General features: G+C 45.6%; 1 protein-coding gene across 2 annotated transcripts in view; it reads right to left on the bottom strand.

Moving 5' to 3' along the window:
* Positions 1-14,923, bottom strand: part of fxr2 (FMR1 autosomal homolog 2) — a 40,634-nt gene that overhangs the window by 13,423 nt on the left and 12,288 nt on the right. Inside the window, exons 3-10 of one of the 2 annotated variants that reach the window (XM_069186823.1) lie at positions 9,213-9,306; positions 5,725-5,796; positions 4,741-4,889; positions 3,992-4,085; positions 3,347-3,463; positions 2,269-2,439; positions 1,381-1,459; positions 830-972 (exon numbers count right to left, since the gene is read on the bottom strand). In XM_069186823.1, coding sequence (XP_069042924.1) covers positions 830-972; positions 1,381-1,459; positions 2,269-2,439; positions 3,347-3,463; positions 3,992-4,085; positions 4,741-4,889; positions 5,725-5,796; positions 9,213-9,306 — 919 coding nt within the window. The remainder of the gene's footprint in view (positions 1-829; positions 973-1,380; positions 1,460-2,268; positions 2,440-3,346; positions 3,464-3,991; positions 4,086-4,740; positions 4,890-5,724; positions 5,797-9,212; positions 9,307-14,923) is intronic. The other variant, XM_069186824.1, reaches the window with a different exon arrangement.

Genomic DNA, 14,923 nt, shown 5'->3' with positions numbered 1-14,923 from the left:
TCTCATTTATCCGGCATAGGCCAACTAACCGGGCCAGAGAAAATAAAAATAAGCAGTTTATAATCCTCTCTTTCATCACCCTTAACCCTAAAGAATGATAAACAGATCTTAGAAAGGGTTCAAGTCTGAAGGATACCTTGTTATACAATGTCTTATTTCAATTCTCTAAGAGACCAGCTTAACGTCATATTCTGAAAGTTTACTGCTACTTAGTGCTGTGAAAAGTGCCTCTTGCCTTTCTCAAAGGCTCCTCTAGGGATGTTTCTGGAAAAAGCGAATGAAAGCCATAGCTGATGGGAAAACTAGAGCTCTGTTTCAGCCAGGAAGTGTGTGCCTGTGCTGCAAACTGCAGGCCAGCGATACAAATCTCCATCAGCCCAAACCAAATGCTTTAAGGTGCAACCCAGCAGAGTTTTTATTATGAGAAGCTCTTTGTTGAGCAGCTAACAGGCCACAGATAAGATTAAAAAAAGTTTTTGCCCCCCCACCCCCAAAAAGATGAAAGAGGTCCTCACAGCAGGAGTAAATAAGTAAAACTTTAAGTCCAGGGGGGTAACTCAATAGCTGTTTCCTGCTGTGAATTTGGTTGAACTACCTAGAACTTGTAAAGGACACATTTTTGAATAGTAACCTAATTAAAGGCTGTGACACAGCACTACTATGCAAGAAAAAAAGTCTAACCTAATTAGAAACATCTACCAGGGAACCCTTTGTAAGTGTAAGTGTAAAATGAACTTTAGTTTTTAAACTGTGAAGGTACCATGTTTACAACAGAAGGTTTACAGCAGGAACCACAAGAGCAGGGCGTTAGCTAACACAATTCATTCACCTCTTCAGCCCCGTCAGTGGTTTCCCTGCCTACCTCCTCTCGGGGCAGTTTCTTGTCATTATCTCCTTCGATTCGAACCCGCACCACACCGGACTTGTCCACAATCTCCTGGATCACTTTCCCATTTTTGCCTATGACTTTGCCTGAAGAGGAGAAAGACGGGAGAAGTGTTTGCTTTTCACGAGAGTGGAAAAATGTCACGTCAGGTGGTTTCCAACAAGTCATCAACACCCCTCTACATCACCTTTCAAAGTTTAATCATTTTAATTTACTGTACAGGAATGTTTTGTGATTATATTGTAGTGTTGGTTTTAGTGTTACCGTAATTTCAGCTTATGCACAGTTCAGTATAGGTAGAGCCATGCTTTTTGTGCAACGAACGTATTAATAGGTGACTTCGCTCAGTATCCCTATGTCTTAGACAAGAAGCTGTGTATTGCCTTGGAGGAAAGTAAACCCCTGAGCTGAACAAGGGTTGACTGTGTTCACTTCTAGCACAAAGGAATAGAAGGTTACAGGTTGCCACCATTCCTGTCCTCTCGTACACCTACCTACGAGGCTGCGGGGCACCTGAACATAGTCCTCTTTGAACTCAAGGTAAACTCTGGCTTGTTTCACGGCCTCTGGGGTCTGAAACAGAAACAACACGATTTTATCATCAGGAAAGACGCTACATTTGTCTGCAGAAGGTGAAGAGGTGAGATAAAAACATGGATACCTAGGCAGACAGCTCACATGGTGGCGAACATACAACGAGATGGTTCCGTTTCGCGCACAACCTCACTGTAAGACCTCTGGGACACCGTTTTGTCCCAGACGATCAGCTTTTGAAACCAATGGTCACACTGATGCAACACGGCACAGTTTTTATTTTAGGACTTAATCCTAAAAAAGGTGACATCACCAGGGTTTCAAAGAAGTGAATAACTCTAAAATCTTTGAAGTCCAGGGAGATGACAACTAAAAGCAGTTCATCCAGAGCAGGGGCAAGAATACTCCCTATAACTTGTAAATGCTGTCTTTTTGAATATGACCCAATTAAAATCTGCAACACGGCACTAATTTGAAAGAACTCAATTGGTAATTAAAAGGTAGAAGTTAATTATATTACCTTTACACACAATCAAAATGGGAAGGAACCAAAAATTAACTGCCCAGTCACATTCTTGAAGCTGATATCCTGGCTTCTTTCAAGAAACAGCTAGATTACATTCTCTCTTCAGGACAGGAGAAACATTGTGGCACAAACAGTGGTGGGAGTGTGGACAATCTGCACAGCAACTGTTGAAGCTGATGCCTTGGTTTCTTTTAAGAACTGCTGGATGACATCATTGGACCAATTATCTACTTACTACTAAACAAGCTGATCAGGCCGAAAGGCATCCTCTTATTTGTGACCTGCCTTGTGTTCCCCAGGGACTGTGCCAGCGACCTCTCACCTCTCCGTAGATCCTGAAGGTGCAGCTCTCCTCCTCCAGCTCGATGGCGGTCACTCCAGGGACCTTCCTGGCCTGCTGGATGTTGGCACCGTGCGTGCCGATGGCCAGACCCATCAGGTCTTCCCTCACCCGCACCTCCTCCTGGAACGCCGATGCCAGCTGCTTGGTGGTCTGAGGGGAAAGGGGGGAGAACCGAAATTAATACAGTGTGCACGGGGAGACGTCAAGTGCCGGCAGCGAAGAAGAGTCTACGGGGCTTCATGAGTCAACTGGAGCTCCGCGGTAACTGCTCGTGAGAAACCTGGGCTCCAACCCCACGGCACAAACCACCGACTTCGGATTAACCAAACATATCCCAGCCAACTTCAAACACAGCATTCCTGCCAACTGTGGTGCTGTGCCACTGGGCAGAGCACTTTTAAAAATCTGCGTCGTGGGGCGGGCAAACAACAGAGCCCAGGCTACAGAACAGTGTCCCAGGCTACAGAGCCCGACATGCTCTCTTAATGAGAGTATTCATTTCTGCATTTTAAAACAGGAAAATTGGACTAGATCTTCCCAATTCTGGATTATCAGCCTCTGAAAGAAAGGCCACGCGTCCGAAGAAGAGGAAGACTGAGCTGTGAATGTCTCAGAGCCTCTGAATTGACGCAGCCTGTTCATAGTGTTTTGCCATGTGGCGGACTGAGATCCTGGTTCATCAATGGACAGTGGTCAGACAAAACTTAATTTTGGAAGATCTGCAAAATCAGGGAGTGCGTAAGAATATCTGGTCTATCCATTTTTGTGATCACTTGATCCAATTCAGGGTTGCAGAGGAGTCGGAGCCTGCCCCAGCAAACAACAGGCACAAGGCAGGATACACCGGAATTGAACCCATGATCCAAGTGCTATACAGCATGGTAAAAGTTATAGAACACACTTCGGTTTGTGAAGCACATTTACTCTGTTGTCTTGGGAGGAAACCTGGGCATTCAAACTCCGTCTGATGAAATTCGAAAGGGTGGGATTATTCCATGAACTCGCACGTGCAGTTTGAGAAAACCAGACCCCCTCCCATGGCCATCGGCCTGCGTACCTCTAGGTGTTTGGTTGCCTCTTCGTTGCGGCTCATGAGCATGAGCTTGGTGCGGATACTGCGGAAGTGCATGTCGCTCAGCAGGGACGCCCGCTTCACCGTCGACTCGTTTGTTGACTGGCAGAGACAAGAGGGGCAATGAGCAAATGGCATTGACAGTTCTGAAAGCTCACTGCCTCACACTGGGCAAACTTTCCCAGAAGCCAGACCTGGGAACCTACCAGCACATCTTTGGATTGTGGGAAGAAACAGGAGCACCGAGAGGAAACCCACACGAACACGGGGAGAACATACAAACTCCACACAGAGGGCACCCAGGTTTGGAATTGGTAATGCTAACCACTTTACCCCAAGAACCCACTAATGAGGTTCAAATACCACATAATAGAAAGGATATGTAAAACTTTCTTGCAAATTAAAAAAGACCTTACATACACCTGTAAATGGATAATCTCATTGCTAGGTATAGTTAGCTTGACAACCCCCTCACACAGCAAACAACGCTATTCTGTAAACTCACTTTTCTTGGCTATTAAGGGTACTTTCTTATCATGTATTTTCAAGGGATGTGAACAATGCTGGGTGAATGTCATTTCTAACCCTTATTTGACAAGGTGTTCTTCAGCACAGTACCCTAGTACTTACCAGAACTATCAGCTCATGGGTGGCAGAGCTGTAGAAAATGCAATTCGCTCCGATAGCTTTCCTAAAATCTTTGTGGATGGAATCATTGGCGCAGCTGAAAGAGGAAGGAAGTCAAAAGTTTGATGAGAACAGCAACAAATTTAACTGCGCATCATTTGTAAAACCACTGTCGGCTCAGACAAAACTGCCATCTTGTCTGAAGACTGTGCCCTTATACACTCCTTTAATTCCTTACACTAATGTCCTCTAGTCATGATGAAGCAGACAGAAACCAAAATTTAACTTGGATTTCAATGCCAATAATTCAAGCATTCAATTTCACAGTTTCCAGACACACCCGAAGAAAATTCCCAACCCACACCGTCCAACTTTCTCATTGCTTACAGCAGTAAGCAAAAATGTAAGATGCTAATTTTAGGAAATTCCATTTTTGAAGGTTTTCCAATCTTAATGTAACAACAGACTAAAATGGTCAGAAATAAAAAAAAATACTTTTCAGAGCAAAAAAAACATTAAATGTTAAGGACAAGATGTATATTAAAAAAAAACACACAGAATGGACAGTTTTGCATGTTTTCACAGCCAGGCAAATATTTTACATTTTGGTTCATTTAAAGAGCCGTAATCAACGTTCTTTAGCCCTTCCAGCCTGTTCAGTAGCTGGTAGCTAACCGATACCAGGATTACACTGTTTTGGCCCCAAGAGTCCATCAGTGACTCCTTCACAGCGAGCGGAGGTGGGTACTCACGTCTCTCGCAGGTCCTCGGGCACGGCGATCTGGGTCTTGTGGAAGGTGCTCTGGCTGGCGGGGCTGTTGGGGTTGACCGGCCGGATGCGCTCCAGCGTCACGATCTCGTTGTAGGTGGCGTCACAGGCGGCGTATTCGATCACGTAGAACTGCGCGGGGGAAGAGGCACACAGAGTACAAACGCGTCAGTGTGGCTCGGGCACCGCATGGCGTCAGATGTCAAAGACACGCCTGCCCGGTGGATCTCTGCCGTCAAGCACCGGGGTTGTCTGTGATCGGCAGGCAGGCCTCACATGATATCTCGCCCAGGCCACCTGGATGTCTTCCCAGCTTCCTGCTGCAGGGTTTGGCAGTGTTTTTATTCCTTCATTGTTTTAAATCACAGACGACAAAGGTGTGAATGGCAGTGTTTGCCTCATAGCCACTTTCTCTAAATGACTGTTAGGAAATATCCAGAGCCTTTTCAAAGCAATGACACACCCTTGAAAACATGCCAAACCCTCTATGTTCAAAACCAGTGTCAGCAGAGCTAGCACCAGCAAAGCCTTCCAAAATGCTTGCTATGCAATTCAGGAAGGCTGCCCATCCTGAAATAGATAAAAGTGCAAATCCGTCTATGATCAGAATCTTAAAAACAAGATCCTATCCGGTTTAGAAAGATTCTCATAAATTCAGACATCTAGAGGCAGACAGAAGAGACAGAGAACCTACTGAAAATAACACTTAACTGCACAGATGGAAAGTACATAGCACAAGCCATTGATTTCTCAGGTAAAGAAACATCAGATACCCATTAAAATGATTTAAGTGCAGATGTTATAAGCAAGATCAAGACCAAAAGTGGGGGATAAAAAAAAGATTCCTGATGTTTAAACATTAAATTCAGAAGATCAGCATTAAATAATACAGGTCTTACAGGAAACTCATGAGAGAGAAGAACTGCACTTCATTTTCGTTTATTAATGAAAAGATATAAGACCTTACCTCTCCCTTCATCATTCGAACCCGGGCCAGCCACCAGCCGCAGGGCTCGTGCTCATTGGCTCTGGAGTAAACCTGTGGTGGAGATGAGAGGAAAGAGGCAAGTGAGTGATAAACGTAGGGGTGGGAGAAGTGCTTGGTGCTCGTTACCCAGACAGTTACCAACACGCCGAAAATGCCTCGACTGTGCTGGAGCAGTCCGTCTCTAGAGTAAAGGTTTTACTAGAAAAGAGATTCCCAGGGAAGGCAGCAGCTCTGTTGCTGTGTGAACAGGGACCGAACAGCGCAAGCGTAATGAATCATAGGATTAATGAGTTACATTAACCCATCCGGATATCCACACAGATCTAACCAGGTCAGCTGAAAAAACAAAAGCAGGAATTATAACCTGTATTGCAGCCTGTACTCCTTTGGTTTTCAAAATATGGTCCTGCACCCCTTATATAAAAAAAAGAAATAATTTACCATTTAGATGGATTTGCCTTCTAAAAACACTGTCTTGCACCCCAAGAAAGGGTATCTTGCACCCCCCCGGGGGTATGGGTACCCCAGGTTAACAACAACTGGATTAAAATATTGCTTTTTTGGAATAAGGAGCCAGTGCTCTTTTTCTCACTGATCAGGACCTCTCCTGTGCCAAAGCCAGCCCCCTCACGTCGTCTATTCCAAGGTCATCGAGCGCATGTTTCCTGTTTTACAGGATAACCCCTCAGCTGGAGCCTTTCCCCCCCCCATGTCTTCAAGTCCACAAGTCCCTTAAACACCCACTGCCCACCTGACCCCTTCTGCTGCAACGCGAGCCGCTGGCACATACAAAGCCCCGCTGGCCACAAGATCACCAGAGAGCATCATGGGTGGCCAATGATGTCATGCATCGTTCGCCCACACTGCAGTGCGCCGCAGAATTCACCGTTGGCACATTTCGAATCAAACGGACAACTCATTGCTCCTTAAATGCAAATACCTCTTGCAGATCTGGAAAATGTGAGTTCAATTGCCTGGGTATTGCTAAAAAACATTTACTCGGCTTTATAGGAGTTACAGGTCAGGTGGCATGGTGGCGCAGTGGTAGCATTGCTGCCTCACAGCGCTGGGGTCCTGGGTCTGAGGTGTTATCTGGGTGGAGTTTGTATGTTTGTATGGGAAAATTGGTCCTGTTGCGAGTATAGTCTCCAGTTTCCCCACAGCTCTTGTAGCAGTCACAAACCACTTTTGTTAAACAGGTTCCAGGTGTGTAGACTCCTTTCAGAGCTCTGGAAGTGTTCGCCTGATATAATATCATTCCTACCTGTGGTTGTACATCACTAATTAGTCATCTGATAAGAGCTGATGTAGCTATAGAGGAGAAGCAATTTAGTTACATTACAAGTTGACAAATGAAAGCTCCACAGTGCCACCTTCTGGTATTTTCTCATGTTTGCAGTTTAAAAAATGTGGTTTACCGGCTGAGAATTGTAGTCCATTTATAAACTATATATGATTAGCAATTAAAGTAATCAGGCATCTGTATTCAATTGTAAAGGAACAAGAAAAGGTTTATTCCATGCGTAAAAGAAAAGAATGTTTCGGCTGTGGAGCCTTCTTCAATGTCAATGACCCAAACCTGAAGGAGTGGTCCATTCCACAGCTGAAGAAGGCTCCACAGCCAAAACATTACATCTCTTTTCTTTTCAGCATGGAATAAACCTTTACTTGCTCCTTTGCAGCCTACGCATGCTGATGCAGCCACCTACTAAGAACTTATTCAATGGCAGACTAGAACACCCACAAAAGCTGGCATCCCACTGGTTATTAACAAGCCCTACAATGTTTAATCTAGATATGTCAAAACACATGCAAGGAAAATGTCATCTGGTTGCTTTTTGACAAATCATATGACAGCCAAACCATGGCAACCAATCCACCCATTCTGACAGTCTAAATCTTGGAGACTTCAGGTCTATACTGTTACAGGTTTCAAAGGATTTCCAAAAATGGCTATAAACTCCTTGGCTTTGTTATCTACAAGCATTGTAGACCCATCAAAGTTCTAAGACTATTACATTTCATGACCGTTACACTGTAACGCCAAGATAAAATGCAATACAAATAGGCTACCGAGAGCTTAAAAGTTCATTGGCTATTCTTAAAATAGCAACTTGCTATCAATAAGGCCTGAAGTTCTTCATAATCACGTGCCTTATAGCTCAAACAATATCCTCTAACTGACCCTGTGTCAGTAATGTCCCTAATTATTAATTTAGCTGTTCACTGCTGATTAGCTGTGATTAGATGAGAACATTCTCCCATAATAAACATTACAGCATATTATAACTTAGGAATATTGGAAGAATATATACAGTATATCCCAGATTTCAAGCTTAGGTGACATTGTGTAGCAACCACCTAAGAACTTACTGATTCTGAATCATTTAATTAAATAAAATCAGGGACCATCTGTGCATGCTACTCATTTTAAATAATCACACTGTGAAAGCACTGAATAAAAATGGATGCATGAAGTGTCACTTAACTCATTCTCAGGCTGTGAATCAGCCTGTGTGGGAATTGCAGAAACTCATTAAGGCACAGCACCAGAATGACTGGTTAATAAGAGAGCTATTGAAGACTCTTGGAGCTGGAGGACTGAGGAACAGCTTCTCAAGATCTTCGCTACGAACCAAACTGAGTAACACAATCTAATTTACGTACAAAGAGCTCCAAGTTGCTTGCTCTTACAGTTTAGTGGGTGAAGCAGTTCTAAGGCTTTTGAGCCAATTTCAATATGACAGCCAAAGCACATGAGCAGTCATTTTGACGCATTTTGATCACAAACATGATGCGACACGGCCTGCCAGGTTTCAAACCTCCAAGAAGTTCAGTATTGGAGAACTGTTCACAAAACCCCAAAGAGGTCCCTGCCATCATTTCGAATCGGAAAACATCTCATCGACCTTTTTGCAGTCCTGACAAATTACCTGACATTTGACCTGGGAGTCTGGATTTTAGGCAACTAAAAAGGATTAAAAGAACAAAGAAATGAAAATAAAAAAGTTAATGTTTAAACTGCAGATCTTTTTGGAGGGATTTGGCAAAGTGTAACTGCAGAACCTGACCGTGTGACTGGGAATCCTGGCCTTCTAGTACTCATCTGTTAATTGATTCTTCGTTAAGCTCTGGCTGTTTCCCTGACAAAACTGGTTTACCTCCCCATTTCTCCGCGAATTCACTACACTGCACAGCAGTGACGTTTCCGACGAGCTAGGGTTTTATTTGGAATCCCTATGGGAAGCTAGCCTTGAGGATTTATTTTTGACATTTAACACAAAAGAAACACAACCCCCCCCCAGCCCAAATCTGAGCTGGGATCGAGTCTGATCTGGCAGCGCAGGACGGAGAGGCAGTGAATCTTGAATACTACTGTATGGCTGCGAGGCCCTGCTTGTGCACCCATTCAATAAAGGAGCAGAACCGAGCAGCCAGACAGTGTAGGCAGGGCTGGGATGTCCTACCTCCACTTCCTCTCCCTCCGTGATGTCCTTGTGGTAGTCGGCAGGGGGAGGCAGTCTCACGTCGCTGAAAGGCAGCTGTCTCTCGGGCTGCCAGCTGTTAACGAGAGAAAAGGGTCATCAGTGGGCAGACCATCCTTACACACGTTTCTCAAACCAAAATGATGGCACCTCAAGGCACATGTCCCTTGTCTTTGCTACACGGATAATTTCATTAAACACACGGAAGGACCACTCAAAAACCAGCAACCCTCACAGATCACAGCGACCTCAGCCAGATCTGTCAGAGGGATAAAGAGAGCAGTACTACTTACCACGCCATATCATTAAACACCTCTATTACATTCCACTTCTCCAGAAAATGTGGTCAATGGGTTGAATGGAAAACAACTTTACTGAAAAGTGATGTAGACAACAAAATATGCAAAAATGTTAAGGACCTCTAAGAAAGTTGTGAACAAGACAAGAAAACACTACATTGAAAATGTAAAATAGCCTTCTCAACCCCAGAGGTAGCTGCAGAACTGGCGACTGCTCGAAAACTGAGTTACGCACGCAGACTCGCAGGACACAGAGATGGGCCTTTACTCAGCAGAGACCAGGCCGAGTCGAAATGGTGGACCAGTAGATGGCGCTGTCTGCCTCTAGACCAGAATTTCCACACCAGCATGGTAACTGGGGACACAGTGCTGCAGTGCCATCGTTCAGGTGAGACATTAAACCGATGTCCTGACAACATGGGCGATTACAGATTCTACTTTTTGCAAGAGCTGAAACACTAATAACAAGGTGCCCCGGCTAAATCACACTCAGAGCTTGGCACAATCCGGTCTCCCTAACGTTCCAAGCAAGTTCTCACTTTTCTGTAGGTGAGCTGCTGGTGCAGAATGGCTGCAGTGTGTCCCCAAAGAGGGGGCAGCACTTCAACAGTAAACCATGCCCTCCTGTATGCAAAGTACTTAAATTTTCTTTGGTGGCAGCTTCCTAAGTATTGTAAACTGCTGGCACTGTAAGTAAATGACAATGCAGTGATACTATAACAAAATATATTCTTTATTTATGGTTGTAGCAGTTTCATCCCAGAACCAAGATGCTATCTGCATGGAGTTTGTATGTTCCTCATGTATCCGTGTAGGTTTCATCCAGGTGCTACTGACTCCTTCCATGGTCCGAAGGCATTCTGGTAACTTAATTGGCTTGTGCGTGTCTTTGTATCTGTGCCTTGCAGTGGACGGGCTCCCCTTCCAAGGTGTACCCCACCTTGCACCCATGAACTTCCCAGGATATGCTGCGGCTGCCCTGCCAGCCTGAAGTGGAATAAGCAGTTAGAAAATGGATGGATAACTGCAGCGGTTCTCACAGAAAATAGCTGGTAGCAGGACATCACACCAGTATACTACAGTACCAACAGTGGAGTAGTTCATATAAAGTAAAAAAGAGCTTTTCGAAATGACGACTTCTGGCACCATCTCGAGAATAAGACCAAGATGTACTGTTGGATATTAATCTGTGGGATAATCAGGAGCTGCATACTTGTCTAGTAGATGGTACACTTAATTCAGGCCTGGCTTTTAGCGCAGCATGTGGAAAACCGAGTGGAAATGACAGGACCACTCATTGCTAGCACTGCTGGACAGGACATATCAGGAGATACCATTGTTCTCTAAATAGTGAAGAAAGTGGTGATAGAAATTCCAGAGAAAGACAGCTGCTCTGTGCTTATCTGGGGAGAATCCTTCAGAGACCATCTTCACTAGGTAACCGTTACAGTTCCAGTAACATTCTTTAGCAAACAATGGAGAACTATTTAACAAGTTTAACTAGAAATTGCCATGATCGGAAGCCTTAAAACAGCTTCTTTAATATTTTGTATTTCCTCTGCCTCTGTATTTTCCCAGAGTTTTCCCAGCATGCCACTGGAGAGCTGCTGCTGCTGAAATTTCATACCGAATGCCTGCTCCTCTAGAGATTCCTGTGCTCTGACTCGAGGTAATCCCATCTGGCCTCATTCACATTCATGTCAAGACTGGGGTGGCCACTCAGACACCTTTCCAGAGCCAGGCTTCTACCGTCTTTTCTAAATACGTCAATACATCTTTAGAGGTACATTATGGATCATGGTCTTACTGGGAAACATCCATTTCAAGTCATCAAACTGGCAAGAGACCAAAAGGTTTCACAAAACTGCACATACGCTCTTCTGCTAGCCTGCCAGTAGCATGTTGATCTGATCACTTAATCCAGCCTTCTTGCTTAGACACACTCAGGAAAATCATCTCGAACACCACTGCATGGCAGCTCATTCCAGACACCCACCACTCTTTGTGTAAAGGCGTTTCGCCTCTCTCAGTGATCCTTGTGTTCTTGTCTGGCTGCGGAGCAGAAAGCGATGGCTTGGGTTGGCTTTGTCAATACCATTCCAAAGCGGGGCAGAGAGAAGTATCAAGAACATGTGCGCACTGGAATTTACATGAGAACAGATTTGCAAGGGGTGGCATGGTAGCACAGTGGTTAGCACTAGGTTCAATTCCAGACCTGGGCTGTTATGTATGTGGAGTAAGCATGTCCCCCCCCCTGTTGGCACAGGTTTCCTCCAGGCGCTCTGGTTTCAAAGACATACCGGTTAACTGGCTTCTGGGAAAATTAGCTCTAGTGTTTGAGTCTGTGTGTGCCCAGCGATGGGCACCCTGCATTGGGAGAAGTGGTTAGAAACTTAAAGAATGAATGAAGAAGAAACAGCGCTGATAATTCAAATTCCCACACATCCATCTTACTCCGGTGTTCAGCGCCAATAACGCAAAAAAAATGAAGATGAGTGGCGTGAGAGCGCCCAGGCTGCAGAAGCTGCGTGCCAGCGCCATACCAGAAGAGCACACACACAGTGGCACCGAGTCACTGGCACCTCCACACTCAAACCTGTCGGCACGGGGCACGGGGCCACATCTCTCCACCGACAGAGAGCGCCGATAAAACGAGGTGCCTGACCCTCATGGGGGGAGCAGCGACGGATTGCAGCCGAAATCCAAGCCACGCTCAATTCATGTGAACACGGTCCGGAGGGCTTTTTTTAGCCATTTCCCCAGCAGAAAGGGGGAAGGGGGCACAGCTTGATATTTGCAAGCCAGCGGAGAATGACTGCAAGCCAGCCGCAGGCCTCACATTTTTACACGCTTTCCAGCAATGCTCGGTGATCAACAATAAACCGATGTTAACCACTTCATTTCAAAAGCACTAAACTATCCCATCTTACACCACATGGTCCCCCCCCCCCGCTAAATGGCTGTCAGATTTTGCGTGGTGCCAAAGGATCAGAAATATTACCCCAGCAGTGTATTTTCCTAATTGTGAGTGCAGCACAGAGGGCATCTGGGATTCCCATTTTTATCTGGGGGTGGGTGGGTGCCCATTCATTTAGAGCCACCGCTGAGCTCCTGGCACCTGTGCAAGCAGCCGGGCAGAAGGAATTATGGGACGGAGCCACTGCAGTTCCACCGAAGGTCAACCTGCAGCAGGCTGGCAATGAATCAACACCCTGGACAGCTGACAGACCCCCCCTGCCAGCCCCACCTCGCCCCCCGGGCTAGTTTACTTTGAAGGCTGGCCTTTTCTTTGTGACCCTTCCTGCCACCGAGAGTGGGTGGCTAACAAGCTTGTGGCGTGTAGGGGGAGTAAGGAATCGAGGGGCGGTGGGGCATCCCCCAAAGCGAAAGCCATGGAGGAGGGGGACGCATCAGCAGTGCTATCCCGGGAATGCTGGGGTGCACTTAAAGCTCTCTTCCCCCTCCCCCTCCTGAAATACCTCGGGGGACTATTTTTGGGCAGTGCTCTACGAAACTTGAAGCTGAGCAGATAAACGGAGAACGGGGCTGGGCAACACAGTGGGGGGGTGGGGAAAATAAGGGCCAATGCACAAGTTTTGGGGGGTCTGAGGGGGATTCGAATTGCCTGGGTTTCATCAGAACTATACTGGTGCTGAGTTACTCCACACTTAACAAAAACCTCTTAACGGAGCAGGAGGGATGGCAGAAGGAGGTGAAGCCAAAGCAGCAGGGGCAACTCAGGGAAACCAAAAAGCTGCCGAAGAAAGCGTGGCTGGATCCCGAATTGAACCGGCACCCTTGGCACACATCCGCTCCAGGAATTTCATGAAGAAAAAAAAAATCCTTTTGGGAATCTGTTTGAAGGGCTGGCCTTGAAGTTCCAGATCCCTACTGCCCTGTGTGGGGAGTCCCCTCATGTTCCCTTAGTCCTAAAATCCTTTCGCCTTCATTTACACATGTCCCTGGGCTCTCAGGACACACTTGGTCCCGGAGTAGCTCTCTGAATTAACCATGTCGGAAGCCTTCAACATCTTAAATACTTTATTCACATTTCCTCAGCTGCCCCTGTTCAACACCAGAGTCAGCTCCCTCAACCTGCCAGGAGACACTCATAAGGACACTGTTACCCTTCAAAATGAAAGTAAAATTAATTGGCATGTCAATTCCACACCGAAATCAAAGATGGAAACTTGCCATTTTGATTTCCAGTTTCAGAAGCTTTGGCTTTTAGCATGTAAGTCAAAACATTAATATTGGAATTCGAAAGGCAGTTTGATGAAGAGCACCTTCAGCTGTGATCCGTTTTAGCTCAAAGTGAAATTCAGGACCGTTTCAACACGCACAGAGCTGGTCAAGAAGGAAACTTGAAATTGAATACGAATGCTGGCAGCTTCCAAGAAAGCGTCAGCAAAGCATTCCAAGAAAGTAAAAAAACCTTTTAGAAATATAAAAAAAAATCGACAGACATTAGCAAATCAACTTATCAGGAAGACACTGGCATAACTGATATTTACTAAGATGTAGGAGGCTCCTTTCCCTCAAACTTCGTTGAGAATTCTTCTTTGGCATCTCTTTCCGATTTGGGCGGACACAATGATCACCTGCTTCAGAGGAAGAAAAGCCCCAGGGTTTGGCGATTTCGCGGCACAGCAGTCCGAGAGACAGGCTCGTCAGGAACTGGCTCAGCTGCGGACACAACAGTGAGGTTGACAGGGAAACACTATGACCCTCAACCCGGGACTGGGTGAAACAGGTCATGGAGGTGCAGCCAATGGTGGCAACGGGGGAATAAGGGAGGGTTGTGGAGTGAAGGACGCTGGGAGATGGGCGTGCGATACGTTTTGTCAGGTTCTGGGATTCTCCGGCTTTCAGTCTGTCGGATTCCAGTTAACACCACAGGATGAGCTATGAGCCCTGAGGTAATAATACTCTGCCCAAGCACAGGAATCCTACCTGAACACCTTAGCTTTTTGCCAAAAGACACACTGATGAAACAATTCATCTCGGACAATCACACCACAGCTCTCCTTTCAAGCGCCAGGTCCTGAGCAGCCCTATCGCTGACAGTGAAAATGCAATTGCAAGACGAAGGAGAGACGGATGTATGCTACACCCCCTGCAATGAGATGTTTATTGAATGGTGTTTTCTTGTCAAGTGGGTTTAAAAAAAGAGTAGGCAGCCACTTTTGCAGAGCTTTCAAATTGCTTACGGTAAGAGTGTGCCGACACTAGCAGTTAGATCTGCTCTGATCCCTTACATGTTTTGCATGACATTTACTGTACCATCTAACATCTTCAAAACAACCTTTCAGAGTCCCTCAATGCAGACATAAAATGAGGAATTGCTATATCCAACATTTAATCAACTACTCAAATACATTGACACAAACACGT

Source organism: Lepisosteus oculatus, chromosome 3 (genome assembly GCF_040954835.1).
Source record: "Lepisosteus oculatus isolate fLepOcu1 chromosome 3, fLepOcu1.hap2, whole genome shotgun sequence".
Taxonomy (NCBI): domain Eukaryota; kingdom Metazoa; phylum Chordata; class Actinopteri; order Semionotiformes; family Lepisosteidae; genus Lepisosteus; species Lepisosteus oculatus.
The sequence above is the reverse complement of the archived record's forward strand: the minus strand, read 5'-3'. Positions and strand labels throughout refer to the sequence as shown.